Source organism: Balaenoptera physalus, assembly GCF_965194825.1.
Source record: "Balaenoptera physalus genome assembly, chromosome: 3".
NCBI lineage: Eukaryota > Metazoa > Chordata > Mammalia > Artiodactyla > Balaenopteridae > Balaenoptera > Balaenoptera physalus.
In genome coordinates this window covers 104,471,217-104,489,368 of record NC_138890.1, presented here as the reverse complement: position 1 = coordinate 104,489,368, position 18,152 = coordinate 104,471,217, and the positions used below count along the sequence as shown (strand labels likewise).

The 18,152-nt window shown below is 36.4% G+C and overlaps 1 protein-coding gene across 3 annotated transcripts; it reads right to left on the bottom strand.

Annotated features, from left to right (window-relative positions):
- Positions 1-435: 435 nt before the first annotated feature.
- On the bottom strand, positions 436-14,651 carry ARRDC3 (arrestin domain containing 3). 3 transcript variants are annotated; one of them, XR_014262458.1, is made up of 8 exons: positions 14,091-14,651; positions 10,064-10,145; positions 7,974-8,121; positions 6,816-6,918; positions 6,208-6,464; positions 5,717-5,879; positions 5,292-5,484; positions 436-3,186 (listed from the first exon to the last, which is right to left on the bottom strand). XR_014262458.1 is itself a non-coding variant. In XM_082458192.1 (8 exons), exons 1-8 carry the CDS (start codon positions 14,368-14,370, stop codon positions 3,130-3,132), a joined length of 1,245 nt encoding a protein of 414 aa, XP_082314318.1. In that variant the 5' UTR covers positions 14,371-14,632; the 3' UTR covers positions 436-3,129. The 3 variants fall into 3 exon arrangements, 2 of the variants coding, with proteins under 2 accessions (XP_082314318.1, XP_082314319.1); XM_082458192.1 differs by having other exon boundaries at positions 5,292-5,446; positions 14,091-14,632; XM_082458193.1 differs by lacking the exon at positions 7,974-8,121 and having other exon boundaries at positions 5,292-5,446; positions 14,091-14,616.
- Between the last annotated feature and the right edge of the window lie 3,501 nt (positions 14,652-18,152).

Sequence of the window (18,152 nt, the reverse complement as noted above, 5' to 3'; positions counted from 1 at the left end):
CCTGGTTAAGTTTGGTTCATATATAAGATGGAAATTTATATATCTAACTTTATTTTTTTCTAACTTTTAAATTTTATTAAAAAAATCCATAGCTTAATGAATCATTAAGTAAAACGATGATAATTTGTACTAAAAATTCCTTTAAGCCTTCAGTAATTTTCTTTAGCAGAGAGCTAGAAACAATTCTTACCCAGAATGGCTTAAAATAAGAGTTTAATTGTAGTCTTCATTTTATTTTTAAAAAATTTTTGGTAATGCTGTGTGGTTTGTGGGATCTCAGTTCCCTGACCAGGAATTGAACCCAGGCCATGGCAGTGAAAGCACTGAATCCTAACCACTAGACTACCAGGGAACTCCCTAATTGCAGTCTTAATTGTGTCTGCATGTATGATGAGTTACTGATATGATCAAGATTCAAATAAATCTCCAAACAAGTTTACAAAAAGGAAAAAAACCGAAAACACTTTTATTTTCCACAAGGAAGAGCAATAGGAAAAATTAAATCATTTCCCACATATTGTTTTCTTAAAACAGCCTACAAGGACATATTCAGCACCAAATAAAAAAGAAAAAAAGAGAGAAATTACAAACAGCCACAGAATATAATCTATAAAGCAAACATTTAATATTGCACTTCGTTTTGCTAACATTTTGGATTTTACTTTTCCTAATTGAAAAATCAGGAATCTATCTTGAATACTGGAATACACCTGTGAACCTCACATCTTGTATCAAGAATTGACCAATATTTAGAAAGGAGTAATGCCTCTAAGTAAGAAAGTAAAGGAATACTTTAATGGGGAAAATAAAACTTTATTTGATAAAGTTTTATATATTTAAAATTTTATCACATTTTGTGACCCAGTGCCAATTAACAGAATATTGGTCATTCTTTCCTCATGTGTTATTTATAAGAGTATATGGTGATAAGTATTCCAATGCTATGCATATCAATAATTGTTCCCTAGTCAGTTAGACATAAGAAGAGAAAAGAAAAGGGATTTTCTGACAATCCCCCCGCCCCCCGCCCCAACAAAAATAAAACCACCAAATGCCCTTTATGCCAAATATTCCATTAGCTTCTTTTGAGGGGGACATTCACAAAATGATTTAACAACAATAAAAAAATATTTCACCCCCATTTCCTTATTATCTAGTATTAGTTTGCTACGGGAGCCCAAACCCTTTAACCGAATCACTTAAAACGCGATTCATTTTTACATGGGCTTTCTTCACCCTGTCAGCATTTTTCAAACATGAATTTGTCTTCCATGTTTTCTTAAAGGCCACTTATGGAAAAGCCTATTTGTTTTGTATGAAGCTTTAAGACAGTATTTAACCAGGTCAAGCACCAAGCCAGAGTTACTATCATTTTCAGCCACTTTATTAACTGTGGGATTAAATGGCAGGATAGATGTAAGACCCATTTCACGCATATGTTGCAACACCAGAGATGCTGATTTTCATTAAGATACATCAGAGCTGAATTCCTTCTAAAATAAGACAATCAGTACAACTTGCTACCTTGGAAAATGCAGTTTTAAGTGTCTTCATGAATGCTGGTATATTTATGAGCCAACTAAATTATCTTTAATATAAGCTATAATTTACTGATGTGATCGTTCTTCATAACTATATATACTCAAAGTGAATGATTTCTCATGCTTAGCAAAATCTTCTTTAGGTAATGGAAGAAAATACTTTCATTAAAAGAACCACAAAAATATAAAAGTTATTATTCCAGCACATATTCTAGTATTTGTAATTTTGAAGTTATACACTTTTAGAATAAACTTGGGTTTTCAAGCTCTGTCAAGCTTGAGCAGGATAGGAAATGTATAAATTGAGCTCTCTGATCATAATCTGAACATATATATTCCTGCTCATGAAAATACTCTGCACCAGCAAAAACGATTTCCAACATATGTGTTTTGGAGGTAATTAAGTAACTCTGTATAAAAATAAATGCACTTTCTCCTCCTTTCCAGTGACTGGAAAACTTCCATACTTTTAAAATAATAATAAAAAATAACAATAATTTTTAAGAGCAACAGCCCTTAACTCTTTGCTGGTGCCTGCCATACTGCCTCTCTTTACTCCATTCTTAGCTCTGCTAGTTTCTTCTCACATGTAATGATAAAAAGGCAATGCGGGTGGGTTATCACTTTTGTGTATGTCCCTTTTCCAAATTTCCCTCTCCAAAAAGCCAACCAAACAAACAAACAAAAAAACTCAACAGTGCAACAAAACACAAATAGCATTCCAACAGTTTGGCAAGTGATGCGTTCACCTGAGATTAAGTGATTTTAGGCAGTCAGTAACAAAATGTTGCTTTGCTGTAATAGTAGAAAGGCAACAAACTCTTAAAAGAAACCAAGAAGGTATACAATCTTGACAAAGTCTCTTATTAGCTTCCTCCTCTTATCTCTTTTCCCACATATCTGTTGCGTATCTACTACAGTAGGCTGCAAAACATACAGCAAGAAGGATTGGCTTGAAGGCATTTGATGTTTGTAAATAAATCCACCATAGGATCCAAGCTGAAGAGGTGATACATGGTCAGCCTAGTAGGACAATTCTGAGCATGTGCATACGCAGGTAAAGTCCAGGCTATATTAAATTAAAAAAAAAAAAAATGTCAGTGCGTTTTTTTCATGTTAAAGTTTTTTTCAAAGCTTTCTTTTGTTCCTTGTTGTGCTCACTGCAAACAAGTTTTAAGAGTATCAAGAGTCTGGCATAAATGGAAAAAAAAAAGCTGTAGTGACATGGAACCGCACAATGTAAGCATTGAGCATGTGCAAATTTTCAAATCAAAAGAAGGAAATCATCCCTCTTTACAACGTGGTGTCTTGACACGTATGACCATAGGCTAAGAAGACTGCTCTTAGTATGTGCCAGTTTTAAAGGAGAAAAGCTTAGATCTTCAAGCATGTTGGAGCAGTCCCAGAATGTTGCTGTAGGCTTCTAAAGCATGATCACTGGTTGTTTCATGTATTCGCCATTTTTCTGGGCAAAAGCAATTCCACTTCCTCTGAAAACGTTGTCTCCTATATACTTCTCTGTCCTCAGCCGGGAAGGGAAGAGATACAGTTCGGAACCCACATCAGCTTGATTTAATCAAGTATTCCTTCAACGAGACGGGCAGGATGGTCTATCATCTGCTGACTGATCAGGATTTGGATCAATCTAGACAGAAAAGAGAAAAAAACCCCAAAACCAAAGTTAATTGATAAGGTTTAGTAAGAATGCAGCAAATAGGGTAATATTTTGAGTACTGGTTGAGAAATGTAATCGGAAAGAACATACAGAGTTTGTATGGGGAAGAAAGGGTATTAGTATCATCTATAAAGTACTTGCTATTCAATTACTAGATTAACAATTAAATTTAGAAAGGTATGCCGGAATAGTTTTATTTGATAAAAGCTAAAGGTAACGTTCTATCAGAGAATGGAGTTTTACTCAGCACTTAGTCACACTTAAGACTCAAATACACAATTGGCCAACATTTTCATAGCAATGATTTTCTTCTGTAAAGTATCCATTTCATCCTGTTACAAAAAAGTCAACTCATCTTTTCCCGAGCGGGAAGAATGTAGTTGTGTAAACAAAGTTCTTGGTGCTTACGTGAGGTAATAACTCATGGGTGTAAAGCCCTAGGGAGGGCCTAGGAATACAGTGTGTATCAAGAAATAGGAATGGTGAACCCAAAATGCTCTAGAGGCTTCCCACCTTGCCTCTTTCTGTAGTGACTTGCATATGCACATACACTTAATAAAAGTGGACATATTTCAGTTGCTTCTCAGGTACAAAGAGAATGGGCACAGGAAGGCAAATTGTTGGGTTTAATACATTTCTTTTACTGAAAGATCTTTTGGACAAGACCCATTTACAATACTTTCCCCCCTCTATGTGGCTAGATGTTAAATAATTAAATCACACCCTGAACCAATTTAGGGTTTTAAAAGTTTTGAATTCTCTTAATTATCTTTAGTTCATTTTAAAAGAAGGAGGTAGATTTTATGACAAATTGCTTAAAAGTGGATACTTAGATTGCCATTCTTTTAAAATGCCTGTCAGATCAAATCACAAATGAGGGACTTAATAAGCAAGACAGATATGTCAGAATAAAAATGTAGTGACAATGTTTCTAAAAAGTGGGAGGACATTTTTAGCATCTAATAATTTTATGAATTGAAATAGTGGGATAGAAAAATTATGTCCAATCAAGAATCTGCAGAGAACAAAACAGATTCTGAACATCCTATAATCAATGAATAAAGTGGATTTCATATTAATCACATCCAAAGGAAAATTGACTCTTCTAGTCATGGTATTAAGGGGAAAAAAAAGCAATTCGTTGAAGAGTGAAACAATCCTTTTATGTCTTTCTTGGGAGTAATATTTCACTGTAAAATAGCTGTCTCAACTACAGCAACCAAAAAGAAAAAGCTGATGCTAGTGATTTACAAAATCATTTGGTATTAAATTGGTATCAAGGCCAACTCTAAGGTCCCTGCAATGTGTTATTATGTATATATATATTCTGAAGTATCCTGACATTGCTGGATCGCTCCCTGCCTCCTTTCCTTTGCACCTATTTTTCTTCCTGCCTGGAACATTCTACATTTTGAGAATACTTACTCTTCAAGAATTAGTTTAACAATCACCTTCTTAGGGAAGCCCCTCCTGATTCTCAAGACCCAGCAAGCTGCTCCTCAAATGAACTGTGCATTACTATTACATTGTTATGTAATATTTTGCTTCTAAGTTTGTTTTTCTCACCAGTCTGTACGCTTCTCCCAAGGGCCATATTTTATTCATGTAAGTGCTTAGTTACTTGAGATGAATAAAAATAATCTAAGAGTACAGGAATGCTATTTAAGATGTTATTACAAATGTTATTTTCCCTTATGACTGAGAATGTTAAAATATGAAAATTAAATTGGAAAAGGATGATGAATAAGATAAATTCTAGCTATTTAATCAATGACTGTAAAATGCCAGCTCTATAGATGCTTTAAAAGATGAATTATTCCTTTAACTGGCATTTTGGAAGTATGAGGTTAGATCATTATCTTTATTTCCCCAATAATATAAGAGACCAGTCCTACCTCTGGGTCAAACTTAGTAAATAGTGACAACCTTATGATCTAACTTTTAATCTGTTGTTCAAAATTATTTGTTTTTCTCTTATCATGATAATCAAAACCTAACTGTGTTTTTAAAAAGTCTGCAATACTGTTTACTAAGAGAGTCACAGCCCATTTTGTACTTGAGGGTTTGATGCTTACCTCTGAATAAAGAGGTGGAGGCAAGAAACGAAACTCCTGAATATATGCAAACAGTGGTCCCTGAAGCGCTCTCTCAAAGTCATCACAAGCACTCACTGGTGCAAGATTATTCCGCCTTTGTTCCTCTGTTACCACTTCTGCATAGCTGGGTGGTGCTGAAGGAAAAAGATACACGCAATTCGAACAGCACGTTCTTATGCATGTCAAAATACACAGAATAGAAGGTATTAAAAAGGAATGTCAAGGTAACATAATAATAATTTGTCTTGTGATCAAAACTAGGGGGATATACGTTTTAAACCTAACATTAGGGGCACATCTACTCTCTTCAAGTACAGACAAACTTTAATCATAAAATATCAGAAGCAGAATTATGTTCTTGAAAATAATAGATTAAGCTTAGATATGCATTATCAAATTATTACCTTCAGGTCTTTCAGGTAGGGATAAACCAAGCCAGTTCATATTCATGCTACACTGACTGCTTACACTTGAGGTTCTGCTACCAAACGGATGTAGAGGAATGGTACCAATGACAAGTGGCAAATTAAGAAATAAATCCATAGCTCCAGGAATATCCACATATACCTAAACAATGAAAGGAGATGTTAGGTTTAGAATGCCAAGTACTATTTCCTTTAAAAAAATGAATAACCCAATCTAATGTTATTTGAGGCTCTCATTTACTTCATTTTTTAACTTATATACCTACGATATACTTGAAAAGTTTCTCCATCGTGTACATTTACCTCAGGTAAAATTAGTAATTATATTCCAAACCATATAAAGAATTACATATAATTATATATATCACACATGGAATAAAAAAAATCAAATCCTGGATAAGACAAAATGATACCCTTACGACTTTAAAACCTAAAAAAAAACCACCCCAAACCCTTAAATCTATACATACCATTAGTGAATATTCCACACGGATTATACTACAGTCGAGGATAGAGGGAGAAACTGGTGGAATTTTCAGCAACTTGCCATTCCACGTCTCTGTCTTTCCAGATGATAAGGATTCCCCACGCAAGTTAGCCACGAGCTGTTTGACTTCCTTCATTTTCCCTTTGGCATAGAAGGCCTGTGTTTGGTAAATGGCTGCCTTTGGCACCACCATTCGGGAGGAGCAGTTCTCAATCTCAGCAAATATCTGAATTGATTCACCTACAGGAAAAAAAAATATTATCTACTGTTAAAAACCAACCAACCAACCAACCAACCCCAAAACAAATGTAGACTCTCAGGCTAAAGTCTGAAAGTTCAGTGAACTACATGGATAAAAAGCTTATCCTAAGAGTGGCAAGTAACTTATAAAAATAAACTACACATTTATAGTAACAATTTAAAAAAGAAGACTACATTCCAATTTATAAAAGGAAACTGGATAAGCACAATTTATGATATTTTACCAAAGAATACTGTATCATGTTTGCATTTAGTAGAAATAATGTAAATTCATACACAAGAGCTAAGTGAAGAAAGATCGTTTTTTGTGGGAATTCACCTCATACATACCTGGCGTATAGCCCTTCCTTTCAATTTTGGCACTTAAGGATATTGGGCCTGAGGTACAGAACCAGCAACAGAGAGTCTTTTCTTTTGTGCCTGCTTGGGGTGACTGTAAGAAATAAATTTACAGAAAAAGATCAATGTATGAATTGAGACAGTAATAGAATGCTTTAAAATACAATCTTAAATTCTTGAAGAATTTAACATTAAAAGTAGTGTTGGTTTTTTTTTTCAGTATCCAAATATACTTTTCCACTAACCAATGGCTTCTGATTTATATTAGTATTTTTGTCTTTATACAAGTTTCCATTCAATTAAAGAAAAAAGGGTGCAGGGTTTAGCACCATATTTCATAAACATAGTTTTAGCCCAGGTTATTTACATACACAGTAATTAAAAACCAACCAAAAAAACAAACAGAAAAAAAAAAAAAACCCTTTCCACATTCCATTTAAACTGCCTTAAAAAAAAAAAAATTAAAAAAAATAAAGGCAGTTTGGAAAGCAACTTGGTTATAATCCCAAATGATAACATCTTTCTCTGAGAATATAAAACTCAATAAGTAAAAAAAGAAAACTGCTCATTTTTAAGATTAATTTTACTTGCTTAAAGATGTTATTATTTGTTTAAACCAAGTAAAGTTTTTGAAGTCAAATTTGAATCTTATGAAAAAATACAATTAAAAAAGATTTCCTTTAAAACAGAATTTAAGTTTTTTCATGAAAATAATAATCTCCCCATCATTAGACAACTATCCCTATATTGGAATAATGCAATGCAGTACAAATTTTAGATTATGATATTTTCAAGTTAAGTGATATTGTTATAATAATAATTGATACTACTGTTCCTTTTCCACTAAAGTTATTTAGGGAACAGATCTACTCTTTTGTTATTGCTGTTACCTTCTGAGGAAGATATTTCATACCAAATACTGGTCTTACTTTAAAAATTTACTTAAAGTTATTACAGTATCAGAAAATGTGAGCATATTCTGCATTAATTTGTGTGCTCTTAACTATTTTTTTTTGAAAATGGTATTTATGTAATTCAAAAATGAAGTTACTATTTAAAAATTATAAAGACTGTGTATGTAGTTTAGGTGATTATTCTTTAGTATTTATATGCCAAAAACAAAAAATGAAGAATTCAGTTAATTCTTACCAGTAATGAAGGAGTGTTGATATCTATATGCTCAAAGACTGTAAATTCCTTCTTTAATTTTACTGGTAGAAGCCAAGGCCTGTGCAATTCGGCTTTCACCCAATAGCGCACACTGCCATGTCGGCCTTCGAATGAGGTAGCAAGTGGTCTGTGCAGAATATAAAGGTCAATATATTAATCTTACACCTCTTTTTAATAATTATACAGTAGCTCAGCATAGAAGTGTTAATATATTGTATGTTTATACATCAATGAGTTATCAAAGGCATAATTTATATTTCCAAAGGGATAAGTCATTGGGGAAAAAAACCTTCTGTTTCCAAATAATAATACATAGTTGTTAAATATTACAGAAATTTGGTTAAAAAAGCCAGAAGAATACAATCTCTTTAAACTAAGAAGAGGCTACTTTTAATGCTGGTGGCAAAATTACGAAAGTCTGGAAATGAACAATTCTTCAAAAGGTCAAGACTTTAGTTTAAAAATAAAATTAAGAATGGTTTAACTATTTCTATTGAGATATTCTGGACACTGGTTAAACAATCAGACCAAACGACTCCCTACGGCACTCCATTTTTCATTAACTAAGAATTATTATTATCTCTTATTATAGTAACTAATTAAGATTTAGAAAAGGCCTGGAATAGTCGTTATAGTTTCAAAAGTTTTTCACATTTCATTAAATCCACTGAAACTCTAAAAAAAGACTTTTACATTTCCCAGTTTACTTATGTTCTAACTCTTTTTGGCCATGCTTTCTAACTATACTATAGACTTAAAAAGGAAAAGAATCTTTTCTGTTGACCTGTATCAAGAGAATCAGAATTCTTTTTCAACTCTCCCAGATTTTATTACTTGTGTAAGATTTTATTTTAGTGAATTTAGTCTCTTTTTCATAATTTCATTAGAAAAATGCACAAGGTTCATTTATTTACAAGGTAGAGTGCTAGCTTTTTATGAGGAGTAGTGGTGTTTTACTTTTTGTTTTGTATTTTAGACTTCTGTATTAACTTGTATAGCAGAGAAATAAAACGCAGGATCTATGCTAGTTTTCTAGAGTTTATTTTAAATGACTTTGGTTTATAGATAGAATTTTTAAAAAATATATTAAGTTACTTCCATCCTTTGAAAACATTCAGGCCCAAATGTATTAGTCCTATTGTATTCAGACTTAAAATATTTCTCTCAGAAAGTAATTAGGGCATTATATTAAAAATCATGTTCTTAAGCAATATGATACACAGGATACTCTGAAAAATACCCTTTATGAACTCTATCCATATATAACAAGTACTAGAATTTAAAAAAATACAGAATTATGTACCTTTGGCACTTGAAGTTCTTATGTAATGCCAAGTTTACCTTTCAGAACAAACAGTACAAGTGCCACTTCGCATGTTTTAATATCTGTTAAGGCATTATTTCAAAAATTACTCTTTGTATAATTTCCTCTAATGATTTATTAATCCAGTAAGAATATACTACTTTCCTTCTTCCTTTCATACTAGATTCCAAGCCTTAGATTAAGGTATCTCTGATGGATGTTTCCTTTTAAGTCCAGGTCATAATATCTCAAGTGACCTTCTCAATAGCTCTTTGCACAGAAGCTAATGAATTCATATCAGAAAAAACACATCACTTCTGAAGTTCGATATTCTTAATTATTTTGACTTTCTTAGCTTACTGCTGTTGGGCAGCATCAGTAGAAAAAATGATCACTGAATTTTTATAAACTACTAAATGAGAGACTTGTTATGTTCTACCTTTTCTGCTAATGCTGATGATAAACTAAGTATTAAGTGCTTACTATTTCACTGGCACCTTCCAATTCACTCTCTTTAAATGAAATACTATTCAAGTTTTAAAAACCATATAAAACTTGAGATAGAATACTAAGAATTGAGCTTTGCTTTCTATAATATTGCCACTCTAGATTAAAAAAATAGCTTCTTTTTTGAGTATATGTTTTCCTCTGGCAAGTTTCAGTAATGAAAAGGGTTTTTTTTTTTAAACTAAAAATATTTAAATTTAGAATGTTTCATTTTAAAAGAATGGATGTTTATGAAAAATGCGTGTCACAAAATACTTACGTCTGTGGAAGCTCGAAGCTGAATGCATATTCATGCCTTCCTGAATGAATAGTGTTGAAGCCTTCTTCGGAATTATCATCATCTAAAACAAACAGAAAAAGAAAACAAAAAACTTGTTAATAAACCTTTACACTCTCTTCCTGGTGGCAGAACTTTAAAGATGCTCACATAGTAATTAAGGCCACAAACTTTAGAGTGTGAGAGATCTGAGTTCTAATTCCAACTTCATCACTTCCTCTGGGTAAAATAAAAGTCCTGTCTTCAGTTGCTTCATCTGTAGAATGGGGATAATTAATACTTATACCCCATAGTTGGTTTTTCAATGGAAAACAACCTAAACTGCAAAGCATCTATGTGTGACAATACAGGCTCAACAAAAGATTCAGATTTCAAATCTCATACTAAGATGTTACCTTTTTCTTCATCCACTTAATTAAATTTATCCTATTAAGACTATATATAAAATGAAAACTGTTCATGTAAGTCTTTTAAAATATGTCAGTTTTGATACGGAAGATGTGAATGTTAAAGCCCTAAAACCATTAGAAAACTCTTGTCAAATAGATGTTGGAGTTAAAAAAAAAAGGAACAGTGATTTTAATGTCAGTTTCATAGCTAAAAATAAAAATTCTTATTGAACCTAAAATTATGACCTCAGTCTATCCTAGCAACAGCTAAAAATTCGCATATATATAAAATATACCTTAGATTTAAAAGGTGCCTGCTTAATGGGAAACTGTCACACATCCTTGAAAAATGAAGACTAGGTTTGTTTCCCATTGCTAGAAAAAACGGGATGACTTTATTTTACAACCAATTTTTTTTGCTCAAATAGGTTATCTCCAAAACAAATATAACGAAATGTGGGAGGGTATTCTGGATTCTTAAAATGATTTTCTAAAGCGTTCTGACCGGTTAATTTAATTACATAAACGTCTACTAGAGCAGTTTTCTCGGTGTAGAAACCTGTATCATTATTAACCAGGAGACTAAGAGAAACGGGTATTATCATATTTAACTTTCCCTCACCAAAGTAATGAATTCACACAAAAACCGTGATGCTTCCCTTCCATCACAGGAGAAAAGGAAAAAAGCGCCTATATGTGGAAACTTTTATTCAAAAAAAAATCACCAAGACTCCCTTCTTATCTCAGTAGTATTTTCTTCTCCCCCCGTGCAAATCCCCTCTACGGGATTTCAGCACCGAAAGCCCGCTGATGAGCTGGGGGCCATTTAAAATCGCTCTCCCCCACGGCGCCCAAAGTTTGTCTCCCTCTCCCTTTCTTCCCGTCTCGCTCCCTTTTTTGTGCCAGCTCAGCAGTCTCATCGAGGCGAGCGGCGGCGGCCGCGCCGTGGTAAACAAGTGCCGGGCTGTCAATCAAGAACTAGACCGGAGCAGGAGAGGACCGGCCTAAACCGGCGCGAGCAGATCCCAGCCGGCCCGCCCGCGCGCCGCCGCCGCCCGCGCGCCCCGCTATACGTACGGCATATGTCGCACGGCGCTCGCGCTCGCGGCCGCGCAGCCTAGCCTGCTGGCGTGGGGCGGGGCGAGCACGCTGCAGCGCTTCCGCTTTACACGCCCCGGCCGGTGACCGGTTCGATCTGGCTCGGGCCACCCTGACACCTTTACAGTTGCGGCGAGGGAAACTGGTGGGGCGGGGAAGGGGGGCGCGGGATGCAAAAGCCCTAAAGAAACAATGACAAGGGGGCAAGGAATAGTCGCCGAAGCCCTCACCCCGCTTTCAATGATAGTGTCACTTTCCCTTCCCCGTCCCAGCCAGTCTTGGCGCTCTCTCTCCCCTCGGGTCACATCAAGGTAGCCAGTCTGGTGACTGCATAGATCGGGAAACACGCTGTTTCAGCTAAGAGGAACACAAGCGTTCACAGAAACTGCCTGACAGCTTCCACCCGAAAACGTGGAAAATGGGGTCCTGCTAACCCTGCCCACCCAATTTCCCCGTGAATGGGATTGTCAGCTAAAAAGTTGCGCCCAGGGCCATTCGGCACCTGTAAGGCCGGCGGAAGCTTCTCCTCTCTACTCTGTTGAAACCTGTAGTCGTTCCTTTCGGGGCTGCAAGCGGGCCCAGGTGAGGGGCAACAGAACGGTATGTGACATGAGCCCCGCGCGCTTCCAGAAGCCCCGGCAGGGATGCGAGTAGGGGCGGGGGCCGCAGCTCAGGAGGGACCTTTACCGGCGCACGCCGGTTCCAAGCCTCGCCCCAGCCGGCGAGCCCACTCTCCCCACCCGCCCGCGCCCAATCCAATCAGAGCCTGGCATCGCCTTAGCAACAGGCTAACAAACCCGGCTCCGCCTATCGCCGGCCGCCCGGGGCGGGGTCTCAGTTACCAGGCTAGTTTGAGAGGTCCCGGTTTTAAGTCATTGAAACTATTCCAAGCGAAGCTCGTTCAAGCTTGCAGGGGTTGAGGGGTGTCTCGTGGGGGTGCGGGGCACATAGTGTTCTTTAGTATGAAATCGTGGCGCAATTAATGAAATTGTCCCCATAAGTCGTTATTCTACTTTTACCCCACTGCAAACCTCAACTCCTTAAAAACCTTTGTTTCTTCTCACTCATCTTATAAAAAGCTGCCAGTCCAGGAAGGATGAAATACAAACTCTTGTGTGTCCTGTTCAACAAATACCAGGACTGTCATTAGGCAGTTGCATTTCTTATCACTGTCACTGCTTGGAGAGGTTAACTAAAAATTATTTCAGGATGCAAATTACCTATGTGTAACTGAAAATCCAACTAAAGATTGATTTCATCTTAATATTTTAAAAATAATGCATTCATGCTGTAACTCAAAGCACCCTACGTTTCTACACTTGCCTTAGTTCAATTAGCGCTTCCTCGTGGATGTGTATTTTTTAATTAAAAATGGAGGTAAAAAGTGCTCTACTCTTTGAAAAATCATCAACATTCGAGTTAAATACTGCATTAAAAAGGAGAAGGACAAAATTACATAACCAGTTTTAACATTATATTCTTCTTGGGCTAGGAATTAAGTCATCGCCACCACCTGACGCGTGTAACCAATCTGCTGAGAGCAGAACAAGCGCCCCTCCTCACCACCCCCCAGAACTGGTCCGAAACAGGATTGAACCGCTTCTAACAAAGGGTGGAAACTTAGAAAAACAAGCTTAGAGTCTGCTATATTTCCACAATGTAACCATTTAAACAATAGATTTGAAATCTCAGGACCCCTTCTCCCTTGGACAACCCTTTATCTCCAGTTTCTAACCAAAAATCAAATCCAATGAGCCGAATACTTTTCAATTCCATTTGACTGGCACGGGTTTCATTGAATGCACGTTCCAAAGTTAGGCATGATGCTTGGAAAAGAAAATTTCTGACCCTAAATGGCTTCTAAAACTGATATTAAACATATCATAATGATAGGTGCTGTCCTTTAAAATAGAGAATGCTTGATGTAAATTTCTAAAGGAACTGGAAAGAATAGGGAAAAAACACGTGGGGTGTTGATACCATATGTCAAAATAAACCACAGAAACCCATTATCAAAGAACAACGATCAATTCTCTGAAGTCTTTTGCGTGTCAATATTAAAAATGAAACACACCTATTAACCCACTTAAAAATGTTACTCCATTTCTTCACTGAAGCTTAGTTTTTAAGATATAAGGTTGCAGAGTACAAGGAAAAACCTAATATTGGACTGCAGCTTTTCGCAATTCATTTGAAAACATATTAGTAAAATTACTGAATCGGATATAAGCAGAATTTATACGTAAGGTGGAAATGGACTGCAAGTGTGTATGGCACAGACCAAGCCGGGTATAGAGGTAGTGGAATAAGTGCAGTTTGCAGTCACTTTGCAGATGCCTGCATGCATTACGGCTTAACACACGATGAATGTCAAGGAGAATTCAAATCTTCCACCTTTCCAACCTTTATCAAACAGCTATACGTTATGGTGGGAGTAGGATTACATTAATTCAGAAAAATTGAAAAGGTATTTTACCAAAGAAAACAGGTCTAATAATTTCTGAATAATGTAAAAAACTTACCTCTTTCGTGTCCAATTAAGATGTCTTTATGGTTGAAATATTCTACTTCTTCAGTGTAATTCTGTGTATAGGCAGTATTGGAGCCGGCGTTTCTCGATTCGGTCCAGCGTACTTTCGCATGTCCTCTTGCATGAATTTTAAGAGATTTTACTCTGATTTCCCCAGTAACTTCTAAATTCACCCTTCCTGAGACTGTATCCCCACTAGAATACACAGGGACATTGCTGTCATTAAGACAGTCAAAGCTTATTGTCAAACTCTTTACCTTTCCCAGCACCATGTTTATAACAAAATCTATAAAAAATATAATGTAAGACAAAAAAGTCAAGATCACATATAAAATGTGATCTTCACTTAACACTGATCGATGTCTTTGCCGTGCAAAGAGCTTGCAGGCAGGATCAGTGATTCTTTACAAATAGTTCATTGAGATTTCTTAAAAAGTCAGGGCAGCACAGAGGCTGCTGCTCAGCGATCCTGCTAGTCTCAGTGGTCTCCTTACAAAGACGGGCGGCTGGAAGCTGCCAGCTCACTTTAAGAGCAGCTTTGTGAAAAACAACCCCAGTGCGCATGCGCACGCCGCGGCTGCTGTCCGCCCTCCCTGCGCGCCCCCTCCCGCGCCCGGCTCGCTCGCGGGTACAGTAGGTGTACAGCCAGGGGAAGAAGACACTGGGGCTGCTGGGAGGCTGAACCTGACTTCTCTTCATTGTAGGCTCCTATTGGTAGGCAAGCTACCGTAAACCCTCGACGTGCTAGCTGGAGTCCCTTACTGAGCACAGTCTAGTGGAAAGATAATGGCCGAGGGAGGGAACTGGGGGACAAGGTTGGGTGGGGAACTGTTTGCAAAGCCAAGTGAGGATAAACTGCTGAGTGACCGGTCCGAAGCGTGCGTTCCCGGCACTGCAGTGTTTTGCCCACTGCCCTGATGGGAGGAGGAAAAAGTGATGTGTGTAGAGATGGGGGAAGGGGAGAAACCGGTTGGGCAAGGGCTGGTTGTTGAGCATAATCTAACGAATTTCAAAAGAAAATGTAATAAAAACCAGAGAAGAGATAATGTTCATAGACAAGAGCATTCTTGGCTTGGGTTTTTTTCTTTTTAAAACCAGTGCTTTGTAGGCAGGGTGGAAATGAGCCCAGTCGAGGTCAAGTCGAGACCTTAAAAGAATACTATAAGGAGCAAGGAAGAGAAGCAAGTATAATTTAATCAGTATATTTTGCTTTCTCCTGTGCTTTCTCTTCCATCTCTTAATTCGATAGCAACGAAAAACAATCAAGTTTTTGCCTGATGACAAGAGGGAAAAACAAGGTTTGACCACTTCCTAGAAGGAAGAAAACGTCCTTTTTTGAGACACCACCTACCGCTAGATTTGCAGGGTATGACATGATTACAACTCCTGTGTCCAGAGGATTAAGAATAGGATTCGGCCTAAAAAAGTATCACCTTATAAAAGGCAGCATGACATAGTGTTTTAGCTGACATAATGTTTATAACAGCGTTGAAAAATCTTTGTTAGAAGTTAGTGAAGTGCAAAAGATGGTTTTTTAAAAAGCATGGTTTGTTATATAAATAGGGCTTAATTCTGTAAAGCTTTAATTTTAATTTTCAACATAATAATTCTCATTATACATCTTTCTTAAGGACAGGTACATTTGTCTCTTTACTGTGAACGTTTTGGTAACATGGCAGTGCTTTCGTAAAATCACCCTGGGATTCAAGACATAACAGCATAATTATCTAGATTTTTTTACAATCAATGAAATTGCTTATAGGAGAGAAATATAGGGAAAAAGAATATGAATCTGGAAGTATATATACATAACCAAATACACTTTGGAATATTCTTGGCTGTCTGTGTCTAAGCCGTTTTAGATTCTTTTGTGCAGTGTATTTGGATAGGTTGAAACTATGAGTCACAATACATTGAGCTCATTCATTGGTCTTGCTGTTTTTTTGTTGTTTTTTTAAAGAAACTAAATTTTACTTAGTTGGGTGTTAGTTGAAAGGCAGTATCTTGGAGTCAAGAGCATTGTATAAATTATATAGAGTATAAATATGCAAACTATTTAGACAGTTAATGGACAGGGCATTTACCTCTGATAGAGCTTAGATGGTTGTGCTTAAAACTATGAATTTTTGTATTTGAGTGGGGAGAATAGTCTTTTTTTTTTTCCTCTCTTGGATGACACCTGGTGGCTATTTTAGTTGTTCAAGTACTTGGGATCTTGTACTAGCTTTGTTAACAGATACTATTTGGGTTTTTTCGCCACCTAGTGGTAAAAGTGGTGAATTTGTTAAAGTGTTAGCGTTAAGGTCAAATATACTAACCATTCACATAACTTTGGGCGTGGATTTAAAAGCGCGGTTCACAATGATGCCTTTATAACCAAAGTTGTTTTAAATTATTAAGGGCTAGTGAACAATTGCTGAATTCTTCAGAATTTTTAGTAAAATCTCTCCAGTCGGAATATAACTTATTTGTGAAAAAATAAGAATCAGCTGTTTAAATCAAACTAGAATTCCATTCAACCAAAAAGAACTCTTAAGAGATTTACTCGTAGTTTGGAAAATTGTTTTAGCACATTAAATGATTCAACCCTGTCACTCTATTACATTATTCCTTCTGTTTGAACCCTTTAGGATATTATAAATCATTATCATTATTTATTTTTCTACTTCTCTTTATTTTCTTTTTACAATGTCTTCCTAAACACTTTAGTAACTGACAAGTTGCCAAAAAATTCTTATCCCCTATCATTTTTACTTAAGATCCTCCTCACTTACCCTAATTATCACCTTTCTTCTCTGGATTCAGTCATGTGACTATTTCTTAAACACCTAAACTTGAGTTTACTTGCTTCATTTTGTTTTCCTCCTCCTATTTATTCAAACTATGAAAACATCAGAAACAACCAACTCTGGCACCTCTAAATCCCTGCTTGTGTTTTCATTTCTATGAAAACACTTGGACTAAGTTTTGAATGTTTTCTCTCATGACTTTTATAACCTCCCCTTTTCAAGACTCCTTATCTAAATATCTACCCTGTAGACAGCTTGAAATGCTGTACTGTAGCCATTATTTGCGGCTTCTGGACTTGCTTTACTGGGCCTTTATTGTATTTTGCGTGAAACTGAAGCTGTTCATCTTTACCACCAAGGCTCTTTCCTACCACACCCCAGCCTACGTCTCATATGCCATCTCCTCCTACTCATCTGCTAACCCTCCCTACTGTCAAGTACATCTTCTGTCCCCTTTGTTAGCCTGTCTCCCCATTGCCAACATGCAGTTACAGGCTGCTTTCCGTGCCCAGAACAGTATCCCACGGCTGTGTTGTCTCCCTCCTTCTAACCCTCCACTAGATCACCTGGCACAACTGAATAAAACTCTGACTAGGCAGAGTAACCAGTTCCCCTCCCCTTTTTATAGCTGCTTCAGAACTTATATGGGAAGCTCTTCTTATGGTATTTGTTTCTTGGATTTTAAACTCCATGGCTGTTCCACCTTACTGTATAAAGGTTTAAACTCAATCTCAAGAACTCTGTCAAAAACAGACAAATGATAATTGCTATCACGGTATATAATACTGAGGCAACATGTCAAAATTACAGCCAAGTCTGGAGTTTTTCGCATATTATATCAAAATGCTTAGTATCATTAAAAAAAAAAAATCCATCTCAACTGGAAGTTTCGCTGTGTGGTTGTAAGAAAAACCGTATCAGCAGTCGGAACCTATTTCTTAAGGAAAAATATGAAATCCATGCTTACTCCTTATTTTAACTAACACCTGACAGGCTTGAGTGCTGTAGAACTAAGGGAGGTTTTGTTTGTTTGTTTTTTAAGTCTTAACTCTGCCTTTCAAGATTTTGCAACTCTGGCTTAACTCTTTAACATCTTCAAGATGCAGCAAATTTGACTTTGATGTGGAGATTAGAGGTAAGATGTGCTATACATAGTATTAGCAAAATGAGTAAGATTTGTTTTTTATATTATATATATGTTTGTTACATTCTTTGTACTTAATAAATGTTTTAATGTCTTGTGGATTTTGTGATAAAATTCAGTA